Source organism: Pongo abelii, chromosome 13, assembly GCF_028885655.2.
Source record: "Pongo abelii isolate AG06213 chromosome 13, NHGRI_mPonAbe1-v2.0_pri, whole genome shotgun sequence".
NCBI lineage: Eukaryota > Metazoa > Chordata > Mammalia > Primates > Hominidae > Pongo > Pongo abelii.
In genome coordinates, this window is record NC_071998.2 from 91,615,657 (window position 1) to 91,639,361 (window position 23,705).

General features: G+C 40.6%; 2 protein-coding genes and 1 long non-coding RNA gene across 4 annotated transcripts in view; 2 read left to right on the forward strand and 1 right to left on the reverse strand.

Annotated features, from left to right (window-relative positions):
* Positions 1-2,599, forward strand: part of TMEFF1 (transmembrane protein with EGF like and two follistatin like domains 1) — a 102,225-nt gene extending 99,626 nt beyond the window's left edge. Inside the window, exon 10 of the mRNA XM_009244697.4 lies at positions 1,485-2,599. Coding sequence (XP_009242972.2) covers positions 1,485-1,569 — 85 coding nt within the window. The 3' untranslated portion in view covers positions 1,570-2,599. The remainder of the gene's footprint in view (positions 1-1,484) is intronic.
* CAVIN4 (caveolae associated protein 4) lies at positions 1,729-14,524 on the forward strand. Of its 2 annotated transcripts, XM_054520373.2 has the most exons (3): positions 1,729-1,924; positions 3,154-3,516; positions 10,733-14,524. In XM_054520373.2, exons 1-3 carry the CDS (start codon positions 1,904-1,906, stop codon positions 11,396-11,398), a joined length of 1,050 nt encoding a protein of 349 aa, XP_054376348.1. In that variant the 5' UTR covers positions 1,729-1,903; the 3' UTR covers positions 11,399-14,524. The 2 variants fall into 2 exon arrangements, with proteins under 2 accessions (XP_054376348.1, XP_003777460.2); XM_003777412.5 differs by lacking the exon at positions 1,729-1,924 and having other exon boundaries at positions 2,654-3,516.
* On the reverse strand, positions 13,060-16,778 carry LOC129047955 (uncharacterized). The gene is made up of 2 exons (XR_008509892.2): positions 16,496-16,778; positions 13,060-13,144 (listed from the first exon to the last, which is right to left on the reverse strand). It is a non-coding gene; the product is annotated as an uncharacterized LOC129047955 (long non-coding RNA).
* Positions 16,779-23,705: the final 6,927 nt, after the last annotated feature.

Consider the following 23,705-nt stretch of genomic DNA (forward strand, 5'->3'; position numbering starts at 1 on the left):
TTTTTTCTTTTATTATTATTATTATTATTATTATTATTATTATTATCATACTTTAGGTTTTATGGTACATGTGCGCAATGTGCAGGTAAGTTACATATGTATACATGTGCCATGAATTTTTAAGTTATCTCTCCCACACGGTCCATTATGAGACAGCTGTTGACATATACTGTGGCGGCTGTCACATGGGAGGAATCTTCTTTAAAAGGATGTTCCCACTGACCTGTTTATCAAGACTGCATGAGTCAATTTTTCTCCTTTTCTTCTTGGAATCTCCTTTCATATTTTCAGACCCGTAGAATGACAGATTGTCAGGAACCTTGAGCATCACCTTGACTAAACGCCCTGATTTTATAGATTTAAAAACCATGACACTAGGAAATTGGAACTTTTCCAAGGTCATGGTGAGTTAGTGACAGTAAAAGAGGGTTGCTTGATCTGTCAGCTAGTTTTCTCATATATGAAATGGAGATGATTCCAACTCTGTCTACCTCATACTTTTAAAATGAGGATTAGTGAGGTAAAACCATATACAAAATGGAAGTATTGTCAACACTTTTAAGTCAAGGTAAAGCTGTGCTCTTTGAAATCGAACAAAATGAGGAGTATTCATTGTTATAAGACTTTCTTTCCATTAGGTTGTAAATTTCTTGCTGGCACAGATTTTGGAAGCTAGTCTAACTCCTAATTTATTTTTTACATATAGGAGAATTGAGGTTGCACAGTTAGTTATTAGCAGAGCCCAGAATTCATCTCGGCCCCCTTATTCCACATTGCATAGCACAGCACCTTGTGTTTGCAATTTAGTGTGCAGGCACAAGAGCAGTTCCAACACAGTGAGATTTGTACTGCTGTTGAGAAACGTGGTAAAATGAGAGCAGAGTTAAAGAATGTCCCTCATCCTCAGTGGGGCAGTTCCTTATGGGCTTCTGTGGTTTGGCCCAGGAGGGTGTGGACAGCTTCTTTTGAGTCATTGTCTAAAATCAATAGACATTCCTGTGTATTCATAGCTGAGGTTAATAAGCACACTTCTTCCTGATTTCTCCCTTCATCTAAGCTCTTCTTGTCATTTTAGAGCTGTCTTCTCATAATCACAGGGAAAGTACATAGGCCAGAGTCCTTTCTCCTGTCAGGGGTTTCATGTTATCAGTCACAGTGACTAGGGAGTTTCTAGGCTGGAGGAAGGGTGGGATATCTGTCAGGGATGCATACATAGTAGCATAGACACTGGGAATGAGTTTTGCTTGTGCCGGTACCTATATTACATATCTAATCCTCTCAACTCCCAGGTTTGCAGAGGAGGTAGCAGTTCGAATTGTGTTCATCTTCATCTTGTCTTGCAACAGATACCATCTCATTTCCCTTTCGTGTAATTGCTTGCAATGTGGCTTTATGTGCAAAATGTGTATTACTTTGGAAACATTTGAAATATCCTGAACAAAATCATCAAAACAATATTTTTCTCTCTTTTTTTAATGCAACAGAAAATGCCCCAAAAACAATAGAGGACGTCGACAGAAGCAAAACCTAGGTCATTTTACTTCAGATACATCATCCAGAATGGTTTAAACTGATGACTTTTATATGTACACTGACCATGTGATGTACATTTATTATGTCTTTTTTTAAAGAATGGAAATATTTATTTCAGAGGCCTTATTTTTGGACATTTTTAGTGTAGTACTGTTGGCTCGTATGTAGAATATTCAGCTACGACAGTTTTGGACTGTTTAGTAGTCTTTGTTTTATGTTTTTAAATACAGAAATTGCTTTCACAAATTTGTACCACATGGTAATTCTAAGACTTGTTCTTTACCCACGGAATGTAATATTTTTGCAAAGATGGACTACTTCACAAATGGTTATAAAGTCATATCCACTTCTTCCACAATGACCACAGCAAATGACCAAGCATGAACTAAAGGTAAAGATGTTTACAGATTACTTTTCTTACAAAAAAAATCTAGAAGACACTGTGTTTAAATAGATATTTAAATGTTTTCGAGATTTAGTAACTGATTTTTTAGACACTGCCTATTGCATGAACTGTAAAGCTGTGTGTGTTAGGTGTAAAATATTTATAAGATATATGGACTGGGGAATTTGATTATTCCTCGCTTTGAAAAAATAATTCTAATAATTTGGACAAGTATGTTAGTAATGATGGAACAGATCAATGAAAAGTAGATTTAGATATTGTGAATATAGGCTGTTTAACAGATTGGAATAAAGCCTACTCTACCAGTTAAACTACTTTAATACACATTCATTTTTAAAGAAAATACTTGTTTTAACATAAATAAACAAATTGTATCAGTGTTTGTGAATAAAATACAAAAATGATTGTTAATGATTGGTGCTCTTAAAGTGAGCTTAAAATTTATCCAAGACCTCTATCCAAATTTGTCCTGTAGTAATAGATTAATATTCATAGATTGTTGGTGTTTAAAGATCTGAAGTGTGAGTAGAATGTATTCAGCTGTTTAACATGTAGTTTAGATATTCAAAAGTATGCATGTAGAATTTAAAGAATATGTTAAAAATTATTAATTTTAATATTTTGTTTGGAAAAGCATGTTATAATATAATGTTTTCACTATATGGCCTCTGTTTTGGTGTGTTTATTTACTAAATTTTTTGATATTGGTGTTTCAGTATATTTAATATGTGAAATTAGTAGAAAAAGCAGATTTTGGTTCAGAATTCCCCTTTACTGTTACAAATACTGATTGAAATTATCTAAAGGCAAAAGCTTTACCCAACATTTGGAGTTTCCTTTTTTGATCATTTGGCTTCTAGGTTTAATATTAGTTACATGGTGGCTTTAGTGAACTTTTTTAAAAAGCTTTCCTCTTCTACCCACACAGTCTTATTTGAGTCCCTTAGTCAGTCAGCAAGCATGTTTGGAACAGTCCCCGGTGCTTTGCAAGGGTTCAGATTGCAGAACAGTCACATATGGGTATTTGTAGTTATAAATACTTGACCATTCTCCAGGGGTGGGGTTTCCAACTCTTTAAACAACCCTGTTGCCTGTTATCAAGCTGACTTTTTGCTCCAAGTGCCAGAATTGATTGTGGTTAGGACATCTTACGCTGAGAAATAAATAAAATGGAACATAATGGGTCTGCTTCAAATGCTGATAAAATCCACCAGAATCGCCTGTCGAGTGTTACAGAAGATGAAGACCAAGACGCTGCTCTTACCATTGTGACTGTGCTGGACAAAGTAGCCTCCATCGTGGACAATGTGCAGGCAAGCCAGAAGAGAATAGAAGAGAGACACAGGGAAATGGAAAATGCCATAAAATCCGTCCAGATTGACCTGTTGAAGCTTTCACAGTCACATAGCAATACAGGGCATATCATTAACAAGTTGTTTGAGAAAACCCGAAAAGTTAGTGCTCACATTAAAGATGTGAAAGCCCGGGTGGAGAAGCAACAAATTCATGTTAAAAAAGTTGAAGTCAAACAAGAGGAAATAATGAAGAAAAACAAATTCCGCGTGGTAATATTCCAGGTAAGCTTGCACTTGTGTTCGGCTTGCTTGTTCTAATCTCTTGCATCTTTTAATTGCCAAAAGTCATATCAGAGGTTTCCAGTGTCACATCTTAACAATTGTATATATTAATACAATGGAGTTCTGTATTGGCAGCGATCTCAGGATAAAACCATTTCTCTGTTAACCAAAGTACTATCTATCATTTTGGTATTTTGAGCTTCTCAACCATTTCATGTAATATGAACTGTGGCTCATAGCTTAGGCTATTTCTTGCCTTTGAAACTTAATATTGTTAAGGCCCTTTCAGCATATTAGCCTTATTAGCATGGTGCCCTCTCATAGACTTTGAAAATGTTAGAACTAGAAGAAGACTCAGAAGCCTCTAGTTTAAAACACTTCTTTGTTCTCTAAAAGAAGAAACTGACAACCAGTAGCTCCATAATGTGGTTTTTTCCGTTTATATGGAGAGCCTGGAAAGGCCTAAACAGTAGATATAAACTTTTCAGAATGTGATTTGTGTATTGGAATTTTTACATATAGATCACAGTGATAGCGATTTTCCAATGAACAATGAGGCAATTATTTTTCTTATTGTTATAGTAATACAAATATATGAGTCACATAAGTAATTTCCTATGTTTGATTACAAAGTATTTTTACTTAAGTGATTTAATATAATATTTTGTGTGTGGCATTGTGTATTGAGCTAAGTTCCCATATTATTCTGTGCTTGGCACTCATATTTTTGGAAATAGGAACATATTCATGGCAAATGCATAATATCTGTGGTATATTTTTAAAACTCTTACAGTTAAAAGGAAAAAAATTGAACATTCCTTCACAGTAGAAAAGTGGGAAACTGTCATTATCAGGCAGTTTGCAAAACACAAATAAGAATAAAATTCTACTTTTACCTATTTAAATCTTGGCAGTTATTAAAACCTATACCCAGAGGTTAATTTAAGGATTGGGAAAAAACACTTTCATATTCTGTTAGTAGAAATATTAATTGATAAAACATTTTTGAAAGGCAGATTTGGTAGTATGTATTAAGAAATTTAAAAATTCACAAACTTTACAGCCCCAAAATTTTATGTCAAAGAATTTGTTCTATGCATAAAATCAGGAATGTGTGTAGGAATGTTCACTGATGCATATAAAGTGTTATTTTTTAAAATGACACCTGTATTTTAAAAATGAGTACTTATGTACATAGGAAAAAAACTAGAAGATTATAAACTAAATGAAATAGGAACACAGTTGGATTATGTAGAAGATAATTTGTAAAACACTAGGGATGTGGCCCATAACTCCCCGTGGCATTCTTTACACATTAGGCAATTCTCCATAGACCTCTGTTGACTGATAAGGTTACACTGGGATGGTAGAGTGGTATTTTAGGTCTGTTTTTAAGAGCCTGTAGGTTATTTAGGAAAAGTAATAGGCAGGAGAGTGAAGAATTGCTTATTTCAAAGGTAGATAGGGCAGACTATGCTATTTGAAGTTCTTTATCATTTCCCTTTCCTTTCATGTCCCTGGAAGTCCTTCTATAGGCTTAAAAATTTGAAAAAAAAAAAAAAAAAAGCCTGGGCAATGTGGCAAAACCCTGTCTCTACAAAAATAGAAAAGTTAACCAGGTGTGTTGTCGCGTGCCTGTGTTCCCTGCTACTCAGGAGGCTGAGGTGGGAGGGTCACCTGTGGGGAGGTTGAGGCTACAGTGAGCCATGATTGTGCCACTGCACTCCAGCCTGGGTGATAGTGAGACCCTGTCTTAAGAAAAAAAATTGAAAAATTGAAAAAAAATCAGTCACCTGATTTTCAGAGGCCAGTTCCAGTGTTAGTATATGTAGTGGGAAATGTAGTATCCATTCTTTGATTTGCCTTCTGAAGATGTTCAGAATTGTGGGTATATCTTACCCTCCACTGGCATGGGCGCATGGCCAGGAAACATATTTGGCATTCACGACTGCTGAGAACTTTTGTGCAAAGCAGTAGACTAAGTGCCAATTAAGATTTACAAAAGCAAGAGCAAAGAAGTTTCTGAAAAGTTTCCATTGACTCTGTTCATTGACATAATTCTTCTTTAAACTTTAAGATGTTTCTGTATTCACCTGTTTAGTCCCTGTAACTTACTGCTAAGTCTTCCTTTCTTTGATCCCTTGTAGTTATTTAAAGCAACTGAGGGGTGCTAGTTTAGGGCATATCTCTTCTCTTGTAAGAAATAATGCCATGAAGATTCTGTATAATTAAGTTGTTCAGAGTAGCAGCAGTTCATCAAAAAGTAATTGCTATCATTTATAATGGGACAGCTTGTAGAGAAAAGAATAATGGACATCGAACTCTGATTCAAAGATGCATTAAATGTTAGAACACTGTATACATGGTCACATGGTTATTCTTAGCAGTTAAAATTAGTTATAATTAATCATCATAGTTAAGGTATATAAATGGTTATATTGAGATTGCCCCTTCTACTGAAATTAACTTGAAACCAAGCAATTCAGCCATAGTAAAAATTACCTGCTATTTCTTATACATTTATTATTTCTCTTCGAACATACTATATCTTCACTAATAAGCCTCAGACTTTTGTATATTCAAAATTTCCCTAGCTATATTACTTTGAGAGCTTGTTTAGAGGTTCTAGCAGGGGAATGCAGCTACTCGTATACCCTTGACCAAAGACTGGTCCTCCTCTATTGTGGATGGTCGTCCTCTTCGACCAAGCGTGCGGCTTCGAGAGGGACGCACATGGAGCAGTGAGGAAGGAAGCGGACACCCACTTAGCCAGCCAGATCAGCTGAATCAACCCTGGCAATCAGTGGGTTAACAGATGTTGGAGCCAATCGCCCTCACATCCCATAGCTATATTAGTTTGATGTTCAATCCAGCCCACGGTACTCTGATGCACAGTATTCATTCTGTTACAAAAATGGTCTTTTTACCTGGAGTTTTATATTAAAAGATACAATTATATTTGGAAGTCAACTATAATTCAACATTTACAATCTTCAATTATTATAACAGTCTATTCACCATTAGCTCATGATATCGCTGTCTCATTGGAGTTGCAACTAATAGATCTACATAACAAGTACTTTTTTCGACTCTTTCCCTGTTTTGTTTTACTTTAAAGCCTGATTTTATATTATTTGTTGTGTACTTAAAGGAGGGTATGTGATTCCTGGGCTAAGCTATATCTGATTTCTTCACAGCAAGATTGTGTTTTTTCCCCTACCTAACAGTAATTAACTTTTGGCTCTTTCATTTTCTAATTATACCTTCTCAGGCCGTGCCAACCCACATTGTGTTGCTGAAGCTACTCCCTGCAGCAGGTGTCAGGAAAGGAGAGGAATAATTTTGCTGCTTCAAACTGATTCATCAGAGAGCTATGAGACGCCCACCCTTGCCTTTTTTAGCTTCTAGACTCTCTAATCCTATAGCCAAAGAATTTAATTTTAAATAAGTATCCAAAGAAATAAGGTTCCAGGGATATCTTCTTGACTATCAGGCTGATAGGTTTTGGAATATGCATAAATGTGTTTTGTATATATTTATATATTTTTTGATTGAATAGATTTAATCTGGATCTCACGTGGGGGCACAGTTTCTTTTAGAAATTTTAACTCGTGGTTCGGTTAAAAATCTCATGATTTTTCAACTTTTGTCTGTTTAGTTTGAGAAATGCTCCCTATTCAGTTGGGTTCCTCTAGCTGCTGTGGTTGGGCTGGCTCTCAAGGTTTCCAGTGTGTGTCATGTCCCAAATCCAATTCTCATCCTTATTCTTTTGACACATTTGACACGATTGGACCTCCTCTCTCTCTCTCTCTCTCTTTTAAAGAGACAGGGTCTTGGTCTGTTGCCCAGGCTAGAGTTCTACGGTGCAATCATAGCTCACTGCAGCCTCCAACTGCTGGGGGCAAGCAATCTTCCTTCTTCAGCCTTCCAAGTAGCAGGGACTACAGGTGCGCATCACCTTGCCTGGCTACACTTTAAAATTTTCATAGAGATGAGGTCTCACTTTGTTGCCTGGGCTGGTCTTGGCCTCAAGTGATCCTCCCACCTCAGCCTCCCAAAATGTTGGGATTATAGGCATGAGCTGCCGCACCCAGCCCCTCCCTTTCTCCTTGAAACTTCTTTCCTCTTGACTTCTGGGGTTACTCCTCTCTGTTTGGGAGTTCCCCCTGCCTCACTGGCTGATATCTGTCCTTTTTTTTTCTTTTCTCATTTCTTCCTTCTACCAGTCCAAAATCCATGCTCTGTAACACCTATATTTAAAAATTCTTTAAAATATTTTTTAATAACATATTTGACAGCAAGACCTAACTTGACCTGAAATTATTCAGTGGAAAAACCTGACCTAAAGTAGCAGGAGGCTATTTCTAGCTTTTATCCCAACTTAGTGTGAATATTCATATTTTTTTTGCCACAGAAATGTTTCTTCCAAGATCTTGCTGGGAATGTTATGTAATAAATCATATTATTTCCAAAGTCTGAAATATTCTGAATTCTGAAACACACCTTGATGTCAAGGAGTTCTGAGTAAAACAGAGCATAGACGCATTCACTCAGTTTCTTGGTGATCTCTTTCATCTGGTCTCATGACTTTAATTCCATCTTTACATCAATGACTCCTAAATTTGGGTGTCTAGCCCAGCCCTCTCTTCTGAATTCCAGACTCATCTACTCAGCTGCCTGCTCAGTGCCTCTGCCTGCATGGCTAGTGGGTGTCTCCAAGACAGCGTGTTCAGATCCCATCCTTCCCCTCCAGTCTCTTCCTCCTGCTGTCTCCCCCATCTCAATTAAAGGCAGATCTATCTTTCATCTGCTCAGGCCATGTACTTGAGGATCGTTCTTGACACTCTGGCACTCCACATCCAAATCTAGCGGCACATCTTGTTGGCTCCTACCTTCAAAGCAGCTCCAAATCAGACTGCTTCTCACCCCCACCCTGTCAGCACCCTTACTCAGTGCTCCCTTGCCTCAGTGTTCTCCACCTGTTCTCCCTGCTTCTTTTCTTGCCCCTACACCCTGTTTTCAACAGAGTGATGCTTTTATAATGTGGGTCAAATCCTGGCACTACTCTCCTGCAAGCCATTTATTTATTTATTCATTCATTCATTTTATTTTTTAAGACAGAGTCTTGCTCTGTCGCCCAGGCTGGAGGGCAGTGGCACAATCTCAGCTCACCACAACCTCCACCTCCCGGGTTCAAGCGATTCCCCTGCCTCAGCCTCCCGAGTAGATGGGATTACAGGCATGTCCCACTACACCTGGCTAATTTTTGTATTTTTAGTAGAGACTATTTTGCCGTGTTGGCCAGGCTGGTCTCGAACTCCTGACCTCAGGTGATCCCCCTGCCTTGGCCTTCCAGAGTGCTGCGATTACAGGCATGAGCCACTGCACCCGGCTTCCAGCAAGGCTTTTAGAAGACTTCCTCTTACGCTCAGACCTCACCATTGGATACAGAGCATTGCGTGACCTGGGCCACCTGCTATCTCTCTTACCCTCTTGCCTCCCCTTCTTGCCCTTTCATCACTCTGCTGTCACCACACAGCCCTCCCCACTGTTTCTCTGTTCTTCCCAGATCTATATGCAGCCTTCATGTCTAGGCTCAGATGTCACCGTATGAGTGAGGCCTTTCTGACCACTGTAGTTCAAACAGCACCTTCCTTGTCACTGCATATTCCCCTTCCCTGCTTTAGTTCTCACCTTAGTGTGTATCTTGCTATCTAACATGCTATATAGATTTTACTTGTTTGTCCCTCTCCGAGAATATAAGCTCTTTCACTCTTTTGTCTTCAAAGAAGCTTCACAGTTTCTAGAACCAGAAAATTTACTGGTTTGTGGTGGTGCTTAATAACTTTGTTGAAGGAAGGTGTATACCTGTTTGATCCAATAGTCATTTATTGAGTATGCCTACTATGTGCAAGACACTCTGATAGATGCTGGGCATAAAACATATATAAGACACATGATCTCTGCTTTCAAGGAATCTGGAGAAGACATCTGGGAGACACATATTTTTGAGTAAAGCTTCAATTCAAACTGTGATAAATGTTATAAACAGAGGTATGTATGTGTAAATTTGAGATAGAGTTAGCCACTTGAGGAAGTTGGGGACACCTGAATTGATTATTGAAGAAAGATTTCATTTACAAAGCCAAAAAGAGGTGAAAGGGGACCTAAGATGTCAGAAACTTCTGGGTATGGTAGCATGTGCCTGTAGTCCCAGCTACTTGGGAGACTGAAGCAGGAGGATTCCTTGAGTCTCGGAGTTCGAGTCCAGCCTTAGTAATGTAGTGAGACCCCATCTTTATGAAAAAAAGAAGATACCAGAAATCACATATACATAGGTGTAGAGGGATGAAAACACTTGTGCTTGAGGAATTGAGAGTGATTGTATGTTTCTGGGCTGGAAGATTGGGAAAGTAGGTTTAGCTAAAGCTGAGGAGCCTTCTAATCATACTGAAGAATTTGAACTCTTCGTTGAGTATTGATGAGCTCTCCAAAGTTTAAAGCAGAGAAAAGATGTGATCAAAGCTATGCTTTAGTAATAGTCTCAGAAAATACTTAGGTGATGTTCTGGAGGTAGAAGGATCAGTGAGGAGGCACTGCGCAAGTTCAGGACTGAGATGACAAGGGCCAGAATCAAGACATCGGTAGAGGGAATGAAGAAGGAGGAGGGACAGACAAGTTGTTAGGCAGTATTATCAACAAAGCTTGGTGACTGGTTGGATATGGAATGAGAAGGAGAGGAAATATTTGGGATTATGATTCAGGAGTTTCTATCTTATGTGGCACCTGGATAGGTGTTAGTGCTGAGAGGTACAGGGAAAGAAGTAGAAAATGGAGAGGATGGTGGATGGGCCTTGATTTTTAGACTTGCTAAGTTCAAGATGACTGTGTAACCTCAAACTGTGGAGCAGTCTGCCCATCATTTACACATGTGTCTTCATCTTAGGAGAGAAGGAAAGTGAAGATAAAATACATGTGAGTTTACTTACAATTGGATCTGAAAAATGGAGTGGTTAAGGTTGCCCAGGGTGAGCCTGGGAGATGAAGAAGAGGAAAGGGCCAAGGTAAGAGAAACCCTAAGAAATGGTAACATTTAAGGAGCAGGCAGAGGATAAACAGCCCATGGAGAATATTTACAAGGCATGGCCAGAAGGTAAAAGAGCTGATCTATAGTGCAAAGGAAGCACTAATATGCTTTGTTTTTTCTCTCCTTCAGGAGAAGTTTCGGTGTCCGACATCCCTGTCTGTTGTTAAAGACAGAAACCTAACTGAGAATCAAGAAGAGGAGGATGATGATGTCTTTGATCCCCCAATAGATCTCTCTTCGGATGAAGAATATTATGTTGAAGAAAGCAGATCTGCCAGGCTTAGGAAGTCAGGCAAGGAGCGCATTGATAATATCAAGAAGGCATTTTCCAAAGAAAACATGCAGAAGACACGGCAGAATCTTGATAAGAAAGTGAACAGAATTAGAACTAGAATAGTGACCCCGGAGAGGAGAGAGAGGCTAAGGCAGTCAGGAGAGAGGCTGAGACAGTCAGGGGAGAGGTTTAAGAAATCTATTTCTAATGCAGCTCCCTCAAAGGAAGCTTTTAAGATGCGCAGCCTCAGGAAAGGTAAGGACCGAACAGTGGCTGAAGGTGAGGAATGTGCCAGGGAGATGGGCGTGGACATCATTGCCAGGAGCGAGTCTCTGGGCCCCATCAGTGAGCTCTACTCTGATGAGCTCAGTGAACCAGAACACGAGGCAGCCAGGCCGGTGTATCCTGCCCATGAAGGAAGGGAAATCCCCACCCCCGAGCCTTTAAAAGTTACTTTTAAATCTCAGGTGAAAGTAGAGGATGATGAATCTCTTTTGTTAGATTTAAAGCACTCATCGTAAAGAGGAATTAAGTATATCCTAAATATGAATCTCCTAATCATGCAGTTTTAGTTTGAATAGTGTAGTCATCTACATTTCTGTGCCATGTAGGAAAACATAAATGTATGTTTTTTTCTTATAGTTAAAATCTTGAAGATAATATAAATATTATTGTCACTCTTTCTCATGGCAGCTGTGGATTTTTTAGTTCCTTTCTCTTGTCCACCAGAAAAATAGTTTCCTAGGTTGGCCCAGTTACGTGTTTGGTAAGGGCAACTTTGCGGCCATCATTTGCAAGAGAATTCTAAATATTGGTTAGGATTAATATTGTGGCCAGCCTCAAAGGGGAGTAACTCATGTGTGGGTTATATCATCCAGATGTTCAGATCAACAGATTTGTTAGTAAATTAGCAGTCACACCCCTTTTTTGATGCTTTCACATTAAAAAATTGAAGTTTTGGACTTGAGCATTTGGCTATAGTATCATAGCTTTACTTATAAGAAAACCCTGGGCAAGTCATCTGCTTATTCTCATCAGTAAAAATGGAGAGGGTTGGCCTCTGCTGCCCACCTCAGAGGACTGTTGTGATGATCAAAGGAAATGGTACACATTCTGGGGGAACAAGAAGCACACCCAGAGAAAACAAGCCTCACCAGTTCCTCCAAAACAGAATTGAAAGAGTTACACCTTCTGAAAAAGCCCTCAGCACCAATCAATAAGGTCCTAGGTTGGAGAGAAACTAAAGCTGGTCTTCAGAAGCCTTTTCACAGAATCAAGAGTGAAAAATAAATGTTTGGGTGACCACTTTTTCATCAGACTAACTAAATCTTGGGTTTTAGTTGGGTCTCAAAATGTTCCCTGGCCAGACCCTTTCTAATTTCCTTTTGATTAAGATCTTTGGTGGACTATAGCACTACATTTGTTTGAGCAGTATGAGGCATAAAATTGTGACTATGTTTCTAAAGTCGGCCCTGATGCATTGGGTTTGGAAATGACCACAAATATTCCTGTTTTCCTGAGTGTACCCTTCAGGGTCCAGCTGTCCAAAACAGTGTTGATAGGAGTTCATCATAGCTGCTTTGGGAGGAAGCCGGATTCCCCTTATCTGTTAGCTTTAGATCCTCGAATCCAGGAAGTAGAACAATGTCTATTGTTGCTAAAGAAAGAAAGAAATGGGCCGGGTGTGGTGGCTCACGGGAGTAATCCCAGCACTTTGGGAGGCCGAGGTGGGTGAATCACCTGAGGTCAGAAATTCACGACCAGCCTGACCAACATTGCGAAACCCCGACTCTACTGAAAATACAAAAATTAGCTGGGCGTGGTGGCATGCGCCTGTCCCAGCTACTCAGGAGGCTGAGACAGGAGAATTGCTTGAATTCAGGAGGTGGAGGTTGCAGTGAGCCGAGATTGTGCCATTGCACTCAAGCCTGGGTGACAGAGCAATACTCTGTCTCAAAAAAAAAAAAAAAAAAAAAGAAAGAAAGAAATGGTAGTACTGATTCTGTACTTGAAGGATGTTTAATGTAGCATGGTGTTGTAATAGAGAAGAAATGATGAAATTGTTGAATTTGAAGAGTTGGGACAACGATCAGCTATCCCACTTTTTTTCTCACTTTCAGATCAGTTTTTGGATAATCATATGGTAGTTAAAATAATAAGTGTACACATATACACACAGGCATACATAAATCAGCTTTAAAATATTTGACTCAGTTACTCAGATGTTTGGCTTTGGGAGTCTGATTCAGCATCATTTCCTCTTCACCCTGCATGAATACATAAAATCATATATCGTTCATGTTGTTACCTTTTTATATTGAAAACTAAAGTGTATACAACATTGGATAACACTTTCAAATGAATAATTTTAAAATGTTTTTATGACATTTTGGAAAGATCTTGGGTGCCTAATCACATATTTTCTTAAGAGGCATAATAAATTTGAATTTAAGAAAATGTTATTACAACATTTGATGTTAGTGTCCTGTAAATATTTTTACTAATAATGCAAACAGTGAATGTAAAGAATTTACAAGCTTTTTCTTTTTTCTAGCCCTATGCAGAATAAATATCAGTTGGCCTGAAATATTTTTCTGCAAACATTACTGTCATGAAATTTTTGTAAAGTCAGTTTGCCTACTGATTCATATATAACCAGACTTGACATTTTATGGAACATTTCACATATAGCTGTATTTGAATTTTGATGAGGAAGGAGTTATAACCTGGTTAGCTCTTCATCATGGTAGACTTTGTGCAACCCCAAAACACTAAACAGTTTCATGTCCCTGGAGGTTTATTGTAACCTTGTACTGCTTTCTTGGTAGTAGGATTTTCCCTCCATGTTGCTGCTGTTTCTCTACATTTCTTCCCATATTTGGGACATTCCAAATTCTACATTCATAATTTATTATTCCTTTAACTTAATTTTCTTGGTATAAAAATGATGGGCTGCAAAGTCACACGTCCCATTTGATATAAGGAATATTCTAGTCAGTGTTCCTATTTTAAAAGTTTCAGATAACAGGGACAAATTATTTTACTTATTCATCTGTATTTTAGAAATTATACATACCAGATTTTAAACAGTGTATTCAAATAAAACCATTGGCAAGATTCCTTGCTCTGAGACAGAACAGTGTAGCATCTATAGACACCAGGGGGCATGGAGCCACTCAGGCTCTTCTGCAGAGTAGATAGGATAGAGTAGGGGGGTGCAAGTCTGTCTCCGGCACGTGATGATCCAGGTCTTTCCTCTGAGTGGGTGATAGCCTGATTCTAGCTTACAGGGTAGAGAAGCAGGGCAAACAACAAAGTACATGAAAATTCAAGGCCGGGTGTGGTAGTGCATGCCTGTAATCCCAGCACTATGGGAGGCCAAGTCGGGCGGATCACTTAAGTTCAAAACCAGCCTGGCCAACATGGTGAAACCCTGTCTCTACTAAAAATACAAAAATTAGCTGGGCCTGGTGGTGTGCATCTGTAATCCCAGCTACTTGGGAGGCTGAGGCAGAAGAATCACTTGAACCCGAGAGGTGGAGGTCGCAGCGAGCCGAGGTCACGCCACTGCACTCCAGCCTGGGCAACAGAGCAAGACTCCTTCTCAAAAAAAAAAAGAAAAGTACATTCAGCTTGCTGAAAGTGTACTTGTGTGTGTGTGTGTGTGTGTGTGTGTGTGTGTGTGTGTGTGTGTGTATTCCCCAAAGCCTCCATAAATTAAAAATACAAATCGAGATAAAAATACAAAACATTTTGATTTCATTCTTTGCCTTCCATGCACATTAAAGGGTTTGGTTTAGACCAAGACCTGCAGTTCATTGTGATTCTATCAGCCAAAAAGCATGGGTCATGTTATGTAAAATATTCCACAGAACCATTGTTAACTGTGCAGTTCCATTACATGAAATCATTGGGCTCATTTTTCTTCTGAGACATGTTTACTATAGCTTCTTTTATTGAACCCTGCTAAGAAAATTATAGATCATGATTCCCAAATCGGCGGAGTGACCATTATGGTTTCATCCTCAATTCTGTTTGAATTTGGGGCATGGTAGTCCCTGGTCTGTAGTGAATAAAAAATGAAAAAGCTTCATGCTAAATTTTGTGTGTTGTTCTTGTGGCCACCTCCGAATTATGTTGTCTCAGGATTTATAGTTGTCCTTCCCAGGTCAGAATCCGTCATTGTATTTCATAAGCAGTGGCTAGGAGATCTAGGATAACCACTTCACTGTGCATCTCTTAGGACATCCAAGGATCCCTAAGAGGGTAGACTGGAGTGGCAGAATATCCTTACAGTTCGAATTTACTTTGGGCATCTTCCTAAAATCAACCACTTTTGTCAAAAGGCCCTCCCCAAATGCTCTGCCACTTGATGCCTTTGCCCATGCTGTATGTCTTGGAGCACCACTTTTCCCTTTCATTCTGAGAGATGCCCTTCAAGTTCACTGAGAATGTCAATTTCCTAATTTTAGCTTTCCCTGGTCCCTTCATCCCCTAGGAAGGGCATGACTAATTACTCCGTATTTATATATATATATATATGTGTGTATATATATATAAATTATATATATAAATATATATAATATATAAATATATATATTTATATATATACACACACACACACAGATTCTGTGTGAGGCAATGAGGATTCAAAGATGAATGGAAATTTCTTCTTCCCCACCCTTTCCTGTCCCATATCTCAGGCTCACAGTTCTGGGAGACAAGCAAAAATTCAGTGTGACTAATGCTATGTATCAGATGATGGAACTGCGGAGATGGAAGCTGTTTATAGAGTATTTTGATTATGCATCTGCCCTAGCACTTGCTCTGTATTGCAGTTTATTTGTGTAACCGTCTTCTAGACTAGACTGTGCTTCTTAAGGTCAGGGACTGCATTTTACTCATCTCTGGGTCACCAGCACTTGGAGAGCTTCCCATGTGCTAGCTGTCTGTATTATGAATCCAGAGATGAAAGATGTAGTCCCTATGCTTAAGGAACTTTTCCCTTGGTGGAGGAGATAGACACATCATGCTCAGATTTCAGAAAGGATGATAGGAGAACATAGAGGAAAAATATCTCACAATCTGGGGAAATGCTGTCAGGGAAAATTAGAGAAAGTGTTGCTTAACTTGGCATTTGAAGGCCATTTGAGTCAAGAATAGAATTCAAGGCAAGATGCAGCTAGAGAGATTGTATGAGGGTGTTCTGAGATTTATGTCAAAGGCCATAGAGAGCCATTGAGAGATTTTAAAGGATGTCCTGTTAACAGACCAGAGGCAGACGGACCAGTTGGTAGGGGCCTTGAATTTTTCCAGGTAAGAGGAGTACCAGACGTAAAGCAGTAACTGAGCTATGGAGGGGTCCGCTTGACTGTGGGTTGTGATGGGAACAAATGACTGCCAGGTTTCTGAGTTGGGCAACTCACAAGTGGTGCCAGTCACTGGGACAGGAAATAGAAGACTGTTCTAAGACAGCCCTCTCCTGATGCTTCTGTCTCTCCTCTGACAGCCTTCATTACTCTTCCCTCAGTGTGGCTGAGGAACAAAGGGGAACTATGCCCATACTCCAGAAGCTCCCCTACTAGAGGTCTGCCCATTCCAGCCGTTGTGGCTCCTACCTATGTGTGAAGAAGCCTCCTTTGAAGGGACCCTTTTCTGGCTGTAGCAGGTGCCTTGCCATCTCCACCAAGATGCGAAAGTCCTTGGGGAGCAGAACTGCCTTGCAGATCTAAGGCCATTGTGAAAGCTTCTTTCCCATCTATGTCTTTGCTCAAGGCCGGATTTCTGTTTGTTTCTGTTTGTGTGGTCCAAAGAAAGGCTACTTCTGATTCTTAGAATGGATTATCATTTTCTAATCTCATTTTTTGTTGGGCACCTGAGGATTCCAGACAAAGCTGTGCTTTATTCCATCTGACATCACAATAACAGTTGCTGTGACCAGCTGCATAGGTCAGGGCGAATTGCCCAGGTTCATGTAGCTTCTCCAGTCAGCTGCCATGGTGGCGGCAAGAGCCTCGATCTCATTGTGGGTACTTGTTTTCAAATTTAATCCCTCCGTGTATGTCATATTAGATATGAGTCATGGCATCAAAAATGTATCAGGGGTTCAAGGTGGGTTTGATGCAACCCATTCTTCTTCCCCTCCAAGTTTCTGGCTTATGGAGGGTTCATACAAGGATTGTCAGGAAAATGAAGAACGCCTTTATTACAGCCTGGGCATGTGTTCAATAAATCCCCCCAAAGTAGGGCATTTAGTAAATTCAGCTGGTGAATTGGCTTAGGCCCTCCCTGGGACCTGCATGCTCTGATGTGGTGGTAGGTGAGCAAGGTTTGCAGAGCAGGAGCAGAGACAATTTTCTCAGCTAGCAGTGAAGCCTGCAGGCTGGCTCACATCCTCAGCCAGGGAGAGCAGTGGGGATGGAGTGCCTTCTCTCTGTGGTCATCTCCAACTCAAGTGAGCAGGTAGCAAGGAGAGGGGAGGTTGAGAGGCCAGGGCCTCTGGGTCAGAACATAGGGTCCAATTTGAAGCCACAGCCTCGTTTGCACTTTTCAGGCCTACTATGCAGAGTTAAACAGCCCACCGAACCTAGCTGCTCCATGTTGAGCATCCCTAATCCAAAAATCCGAAAACTGAAATGCTCCTAAATCCAAAACTTCTTGAGCGCAGACAAGACACTTTAAGGAAATGCTCAACCTGTATAATGCAAATATTTTAAAATCCAAAAAAATACCTGAAACACTTCTCCCAAATACTTGTTCTGAAGCATTCAGTTACAGGATACTCAGCCTGTAGTGCTTCTGAGGCCTGTTGTGGACACACTGAATTGAGGTATGTGTATCTTCAGCAGGGACCAAGTGAGGACCAAGTGGAAGGTAGGCAAGTTGGATATTACAGATCCCAGCCCAGAGACGAAGGCTGGATAACACATTTGTTGAAGTATAGATAAGTGCAATTGTGAGTTTTCATGCAGTTTGAAAGGAGTGGATAAAGATCTTTTGTTTGTCAAACTTCTAAAATATTCTTCTGAACAATTGTTCTTGGGCTCTTATTTCAAAAATTATATTCTGCCGATCAGTCTGTGACTGTCATTACCTTTGAAAGGGCAAACAGTCTCTATCCTCATTCTGGTTTCCAGCCCCTGATAGAATCACTTTAAGAGGAACATTACATATTGTTCTAAGCTGAAATTTAGAACTACAATGAGCACCCCAGTCTGAAGAGTTTGGCTCAGTTTGTTACTGTGAATCCATTGAGGTGTTACTCCTGGTTGAAGTTTGCTTAGTATTATAAGGCAGCCAAGGTCTCCTAATAATGTTATGGGCCAATATTCATAACTTACTAGGGTCTAACTAGGCTTTTTATCTGAACAGATTTTAAATCCTCAACAAACTCTGGTTATGTAAATATGTTGTTTTAGGGTAAAATAAAATCACTGAAATGAGTGTATCACTTTAATTGTATTAGCACCTTTCAAGTGGCCACATTTGTTTGGACAGTTTCCATAAGGAGAAGAAATAAATTAACAGAATTATGCATGGGATGTGTTCATTTCTAGTTGAAAGCAATAGAGAAGATTTCAGAGGGAAACATTCATATGCTGTCAGCTGCCAAGAAATAGGACTATGTTTTCTTTAACAGGAGAGAAAATACCTCAATAAATCATAAGATGTAGATTTATTAGGAAAATGCACCAACATATTCTCTACTTGAAACTCATACATCTTACATAAAAGGAAATCATCAGCATTTCAGACAAACCTTTATTGGAGGGTAAAATCACTTAAGATTTGCTAGTTGCCTATTTTTTTTTTTAAATCATCTTATTCAGCGATAATCTGCTAAAGCATCCTTCCACCCTCTTTGTTCTCCAGAATGCCAGCCCCTCTCAAGGTAGAGGAGCTGGAGAAGCCTGCATTGGGCCGGGTCCAAGGAAGCCTGTGATTTACTCCTGTGGCTTGATGAGACCAAGTCATGTGCATATGGTGGGTTATTTTACCTGACTTTGTCTCAAAATTTTGTGTAGAAAGGATGACGATTATTACATTTTTCCAGGGGCTTGAGGTATAGGAATGGGGAAAATGTATATGGAAATCATGAAACTGAATTATGAGTTTTGGCAAAAAAAAATTCTCAACTGTGAATTAAAGGTCAAAGGCAAGAACACTGTAAATTGTGCACGAGGAGCAATCTGGAGAAGAGTAACCTGTGGCCTTTGTTGTCATTGAGGACAAAGCAATATAAAATGCAAAAGAAAATGGGTTTAAATGCAGGAGAAGGGAATCGGGTTAATCACAAAGAAAGGCTTCTACTTCAGAAACATTTCCATCTGCAGGTTCTAAGAATTGAATGAACAATCTTGTATTTGGAGGCAGAGTAGTAAATGAAGTGCCTAGAGATAAACGCTGCATGCATTGTGTTTCTGTTGTTTAACAGTTTTTCATAGTGGGCAGCCATATTGTTATATTCACCTCTCTCCCCTTATTTTTATTATTTATTTATTTGTTTATTTTTTATTTTTCTGAGAGTCTCACTCTGTCGCCCAGGCTGGAGTGCAGTGGCACCATCTCGGCTCACTGCAAGCTCCGCCTCCCGGGTTCACGCCATTCTCTTGCCTCAGGCTCCCGAGTAGCTGGGACTACAGGTGCCTGCCACCACGCCCAGCTAATTTTTTGTATTTTTAGTAGAGACGGGGTTTCACCGTGTTAGCCAGGATGGTCTCGATCTCCTGACCTCGTGATCCGCCCTCCTTGGCCTTCCAAAGTGCTGGGATTACAGGCATGAGCTACCGCGCCCGGCCTTTTTTTTTTTTTTTTGAGGCGGGGCTTGCTCTGTTGCCCAGGCTGGATTGCAATGGTGTAATCATAGCTCACTACAGCTTCCATCTCCTAGGCTCAAGTGATCCTCCCACCTCAGCCTCCCAAGTAGCTGGGACCGCTGGGACCACAGGCACATGCCCACTATGCCTGGCTATTTTTTTCTTTATTTTTAATAGAGATGAGGTTCACTATGTTGCCAAGGCTGGTCTCACACTCCTGAGCTCAAGCAATCCTCCCTCCTTGGCCTCCCAAAGTGCTGGGATTACAGTCATGAACCACCACACCTGGCCCATATATCTATCTCTTTGTTAAGCCTTTTAAAATTGTGTGTGCATTCTCTCTGAGATTCTGTAAGGGCAAAGGACTTACTGTGTTTCTCATTAATAAGAGAATAGGTATTTAATAAGTATCTACTGAATGAAAACAAATGAATGCCTCTTTGAACTATGGCCTCTTCTCTGAATATCTTTGAATAAAGATCATTTATTTGATTAGTATTTTTTTGAGCACCTCAAGTAAGCCTGGCACTCTTCTAGGCTCGGGAGTAAAGTAGTGAACAGAGTCGTTGCTTTCAGAGATTCCAGAGAAAGACTAATAACTAGCAAATATAGTATGTTAGGTGGTGATAAGTGCTGTGAAGGAGAAGTCAGGTAAGGGGGCAGGGCATTATGAGTGGGGGTGGTGCAGGCTGGCATTATTTTAGAAAGGGTGTCTGGGAAGGCCTCTGGTAAGGTGACCAGAATGTTTTGAATCTGATAGAGTCAACCATGCCGGTGTTTCTAGAAAAAGTTTCAGTTGTGTTCAGGAGACAGTGTGGTTGAAATGGGTGAGGTGGGAAGTGTGGGAGTAGTGGGGTGTCACAGGCTGTTGTAAGGACTTTGGGTTTTACTCTGAATGAGAAGGGGACCCACGGGAACGTGTTAATAAGAAGAACGACATGATCTAATTTATTGTATTTATACTCATTGAGAAAATCAAGCCATTGTGTTCATACAAAAAGCTAACTACAGTTCCTGCCTTAGTTTACACTGCAAAGGAAATCACCCAAACTTCAAGAGTTTTCCATTCCATGTCCGCTCCCTAAGCCCCACTGCAGCTCAAGGCTGACATCTAGTGGGTATTTTCATAATTGTTTATGCACAGGCAGTGTGGAACCTATCCACTGTTGATTAATAATAGAGGGGGAGGTTTAACACAGAAAATCACAAACTGGATGATTAGTAGAATACTATAGTGGATTTGCCTCTGTTTTTCTTTGGCTCTTATTCAGGTAAATTTACATTTATCTAGCATATATTAGCATATATTAATTAGAACTGGTGGGTTCAGCTGCCAGAGATTAGAGCATCAAAATCATGGGTTGGTAAGGAGGAGAAAAAGTATCAGGTGGGATGAGCCAGGAGAAAGTGTCCTAGTTCTAGTGGTGGTCCTCAAAAGGTAGCTGTGGTCTGTTGTATGGTGTTTAAGGGTGTGTGTATTCCAAACCTGTGCTTGTATCAGGTTGGCATTGATTTACAAAGGGAGTCTACTGCATAGGGCATGGTGGAATGAAGTTCAAGGCAGCATGGAGATACTGAAAGTCATGAAGTTGAGTGGTTCCAAAAGCTTAGGTGGGGTATTTCAGTGTAGCAATCAAGAGCTTTAGCTTTATAACTGGAAAACTGGCTTTGTGTCTGCCATTTACTGACTGTGAGAACTTGGGCGAATTATATTATCTGAACCCAGTTTCTAAATGGTACCCACCTAAAGGTGTTATATTAAGCCAGATATTTTATGGAAAGCACTTAGCAAACTTAGCATTTAGTAAGCAGTCAAAAATAGCTAGGCGTTTTTTGTTTGTTTGTTTGTTTTTTTTGAGACGGAGTCTTGCTCTGTCGCTCAGTCTGGAGTGCAGTTGCGCAATCTCGGCTCACTGCAAGCTCCGCCTCCTGGGTTCACGCCATTCTGCCTCAGCCTCCCGAGTAGCTGGGACTACAGGCGCCCGCCACCACGCCCGGCTTATTTTTTGTATTTTTAGTAGAGACGGGGTTTCACTGTGTTAGCCAGGATGGTATCTATCTCCTGACCTCGTGATCTGCCCGCCTCTGCCTCCCAAAGTGCTGGGATTACAGGCGTGAGCCACCGCGCCTGGCCGGCGTTATTGTTTAGAGGGACTACAAGTAGGCTCTAGAGATAGAGAAGGAGGCTATTGTAATAATGATATCTGCATTACATTTTTTTTTGCCCCTAGCATTTAACATTAACAGAATTTAGTTTGAAACCATTTTGTAGATGTATATGATCCATTTTATTGACTTTGATTGTGGGCAGTTGAATATTCTGCTTAACTAAGACAGCATTTTTACTACATAGAGATTAAAATCATCCAGTGGCTTTCATAACTTTTAGGAAAAAAAGGCTCAAATATGAGCTCTGTAGGATCTGGCTCTTGCGTGCCTAACTTCATCCTCATCTCTTATTCTTCCTCCTCAGTTTCTGCACTCCAGAGACACTGGCCTCTCAGGTCCTCCAATGCCTTATCCCACCTGTCTCAGGACCTTTGCATAGGCAATTCCATTTGCCTGTCCACACCTTTCCCACTCCCCTCCCAACCAACTAAGCACACACCTAGTTAACTTCTGTTCATCTTTCGTATTCCATTGAAAATGATACTTCTTCAGGGAAGCTTTCCATGCCTCTATGCCACTCCCTGATGGGGAAAGCCTCCCCTGTTACACAATAAGAACACTTATTGTAGTTTAAAAATATATATTTAGGTGGTTATTCACTCAGCTAGATTGTAAGCCTCTTGAGCACTGGCACTGTGTCTGCTCAGCCCATTGCTCTGTCCCTGCCAAGGTGCCTCAGATAGAGTGGTCTGAAAAGGGAGGGATTTTATTTGAAAATTAAAATGTAGAAATAGGTAAAACATTTGGTGACTGAGTATGAGGGGTGTTGTGGGTTCTATGGTGACAATCAGATTCCCTTTAAGACTTGGCACTCATCCCTCCAGATGCTAGGAGTTTTGACGGCTGATGGCTCTCGCCCAAGTCTGTCTCCAGGAATTGCCCTCAGCAGAGAGAGCCACCTCACCCAAGGTCATGCCCCCTCCTGAGAGCAGCCCACATTGAGTGACAGGTTGACTGAGGGATATGTGTGTGGCTCCTGGCTTCAGCGTGGAACAGCTCTGAAGGACCTTCCTGGGTCCAGAGCTTGCCATAGCATTGGCTGAGGCCCCGGTTTAAACCTCACTAACTGTTCAACTCCTGTCTCCGTCCTGCATCCTTTAGCCCTCACAGGTGCTGTTCATGAGAGCATCACTCAATAAGCCACCTACAATGTCTCTGAGTCTGTTTCCTAGGGAACCCAGCCCACAGCTGGGCATGATGGAGAGGGAGGAGTCTAAGGTGGCTCCTGGATTTCTGGCTTGAGACAGCACATGATGTTATCCAGTGAGAAGAGGGACAAAGAAGAAAGTGTACAGAAGTTGAAGCAGGTTTGCTGGAAAAGATACGTTTTGGGGGTGCTAAGTCTGCGGTGTCTGTGGGATAGCCAAGAGTTTGAAGTTCAGAGGAAAGATCTAGACTAGAGGTACAGATTTGGGAGTCAGCAAGGCAAGAACAATGGCATTAAGGAGATCTTCACCCCATAAAAGTGTGGAGTGTGGAAAAAAAAAAAAGCCAGGAAGCATGTGTGCAGGAGCCAACAGAAATGGGCAGGGGAAGGAAGACACACTTGTGGCAAATACAGTGATCAGAGTTTGGAAAACCAGGAGTGTGAGCATTGTGGATGACAGAAGGATTTGCAGCAGTTTCAGATAGATGTGTCAGGAGCTGCAGAGAGAGCAGCATGGAAAAGTGCTCATTGGGGTGCATGACAGGTCGCTGAGGACCTTGCTGGGAGCAGTTTGAGTGGAGTGGGTAGAAGCAGCCAGATTCCAGTGAGTTGGGTGGATGGGGTGGGAGGAGAAGAGACAAATGTGATAACCTTTGATAACTCTCATGAGATGGGGACAGGAGAGGTAGGTAGGGA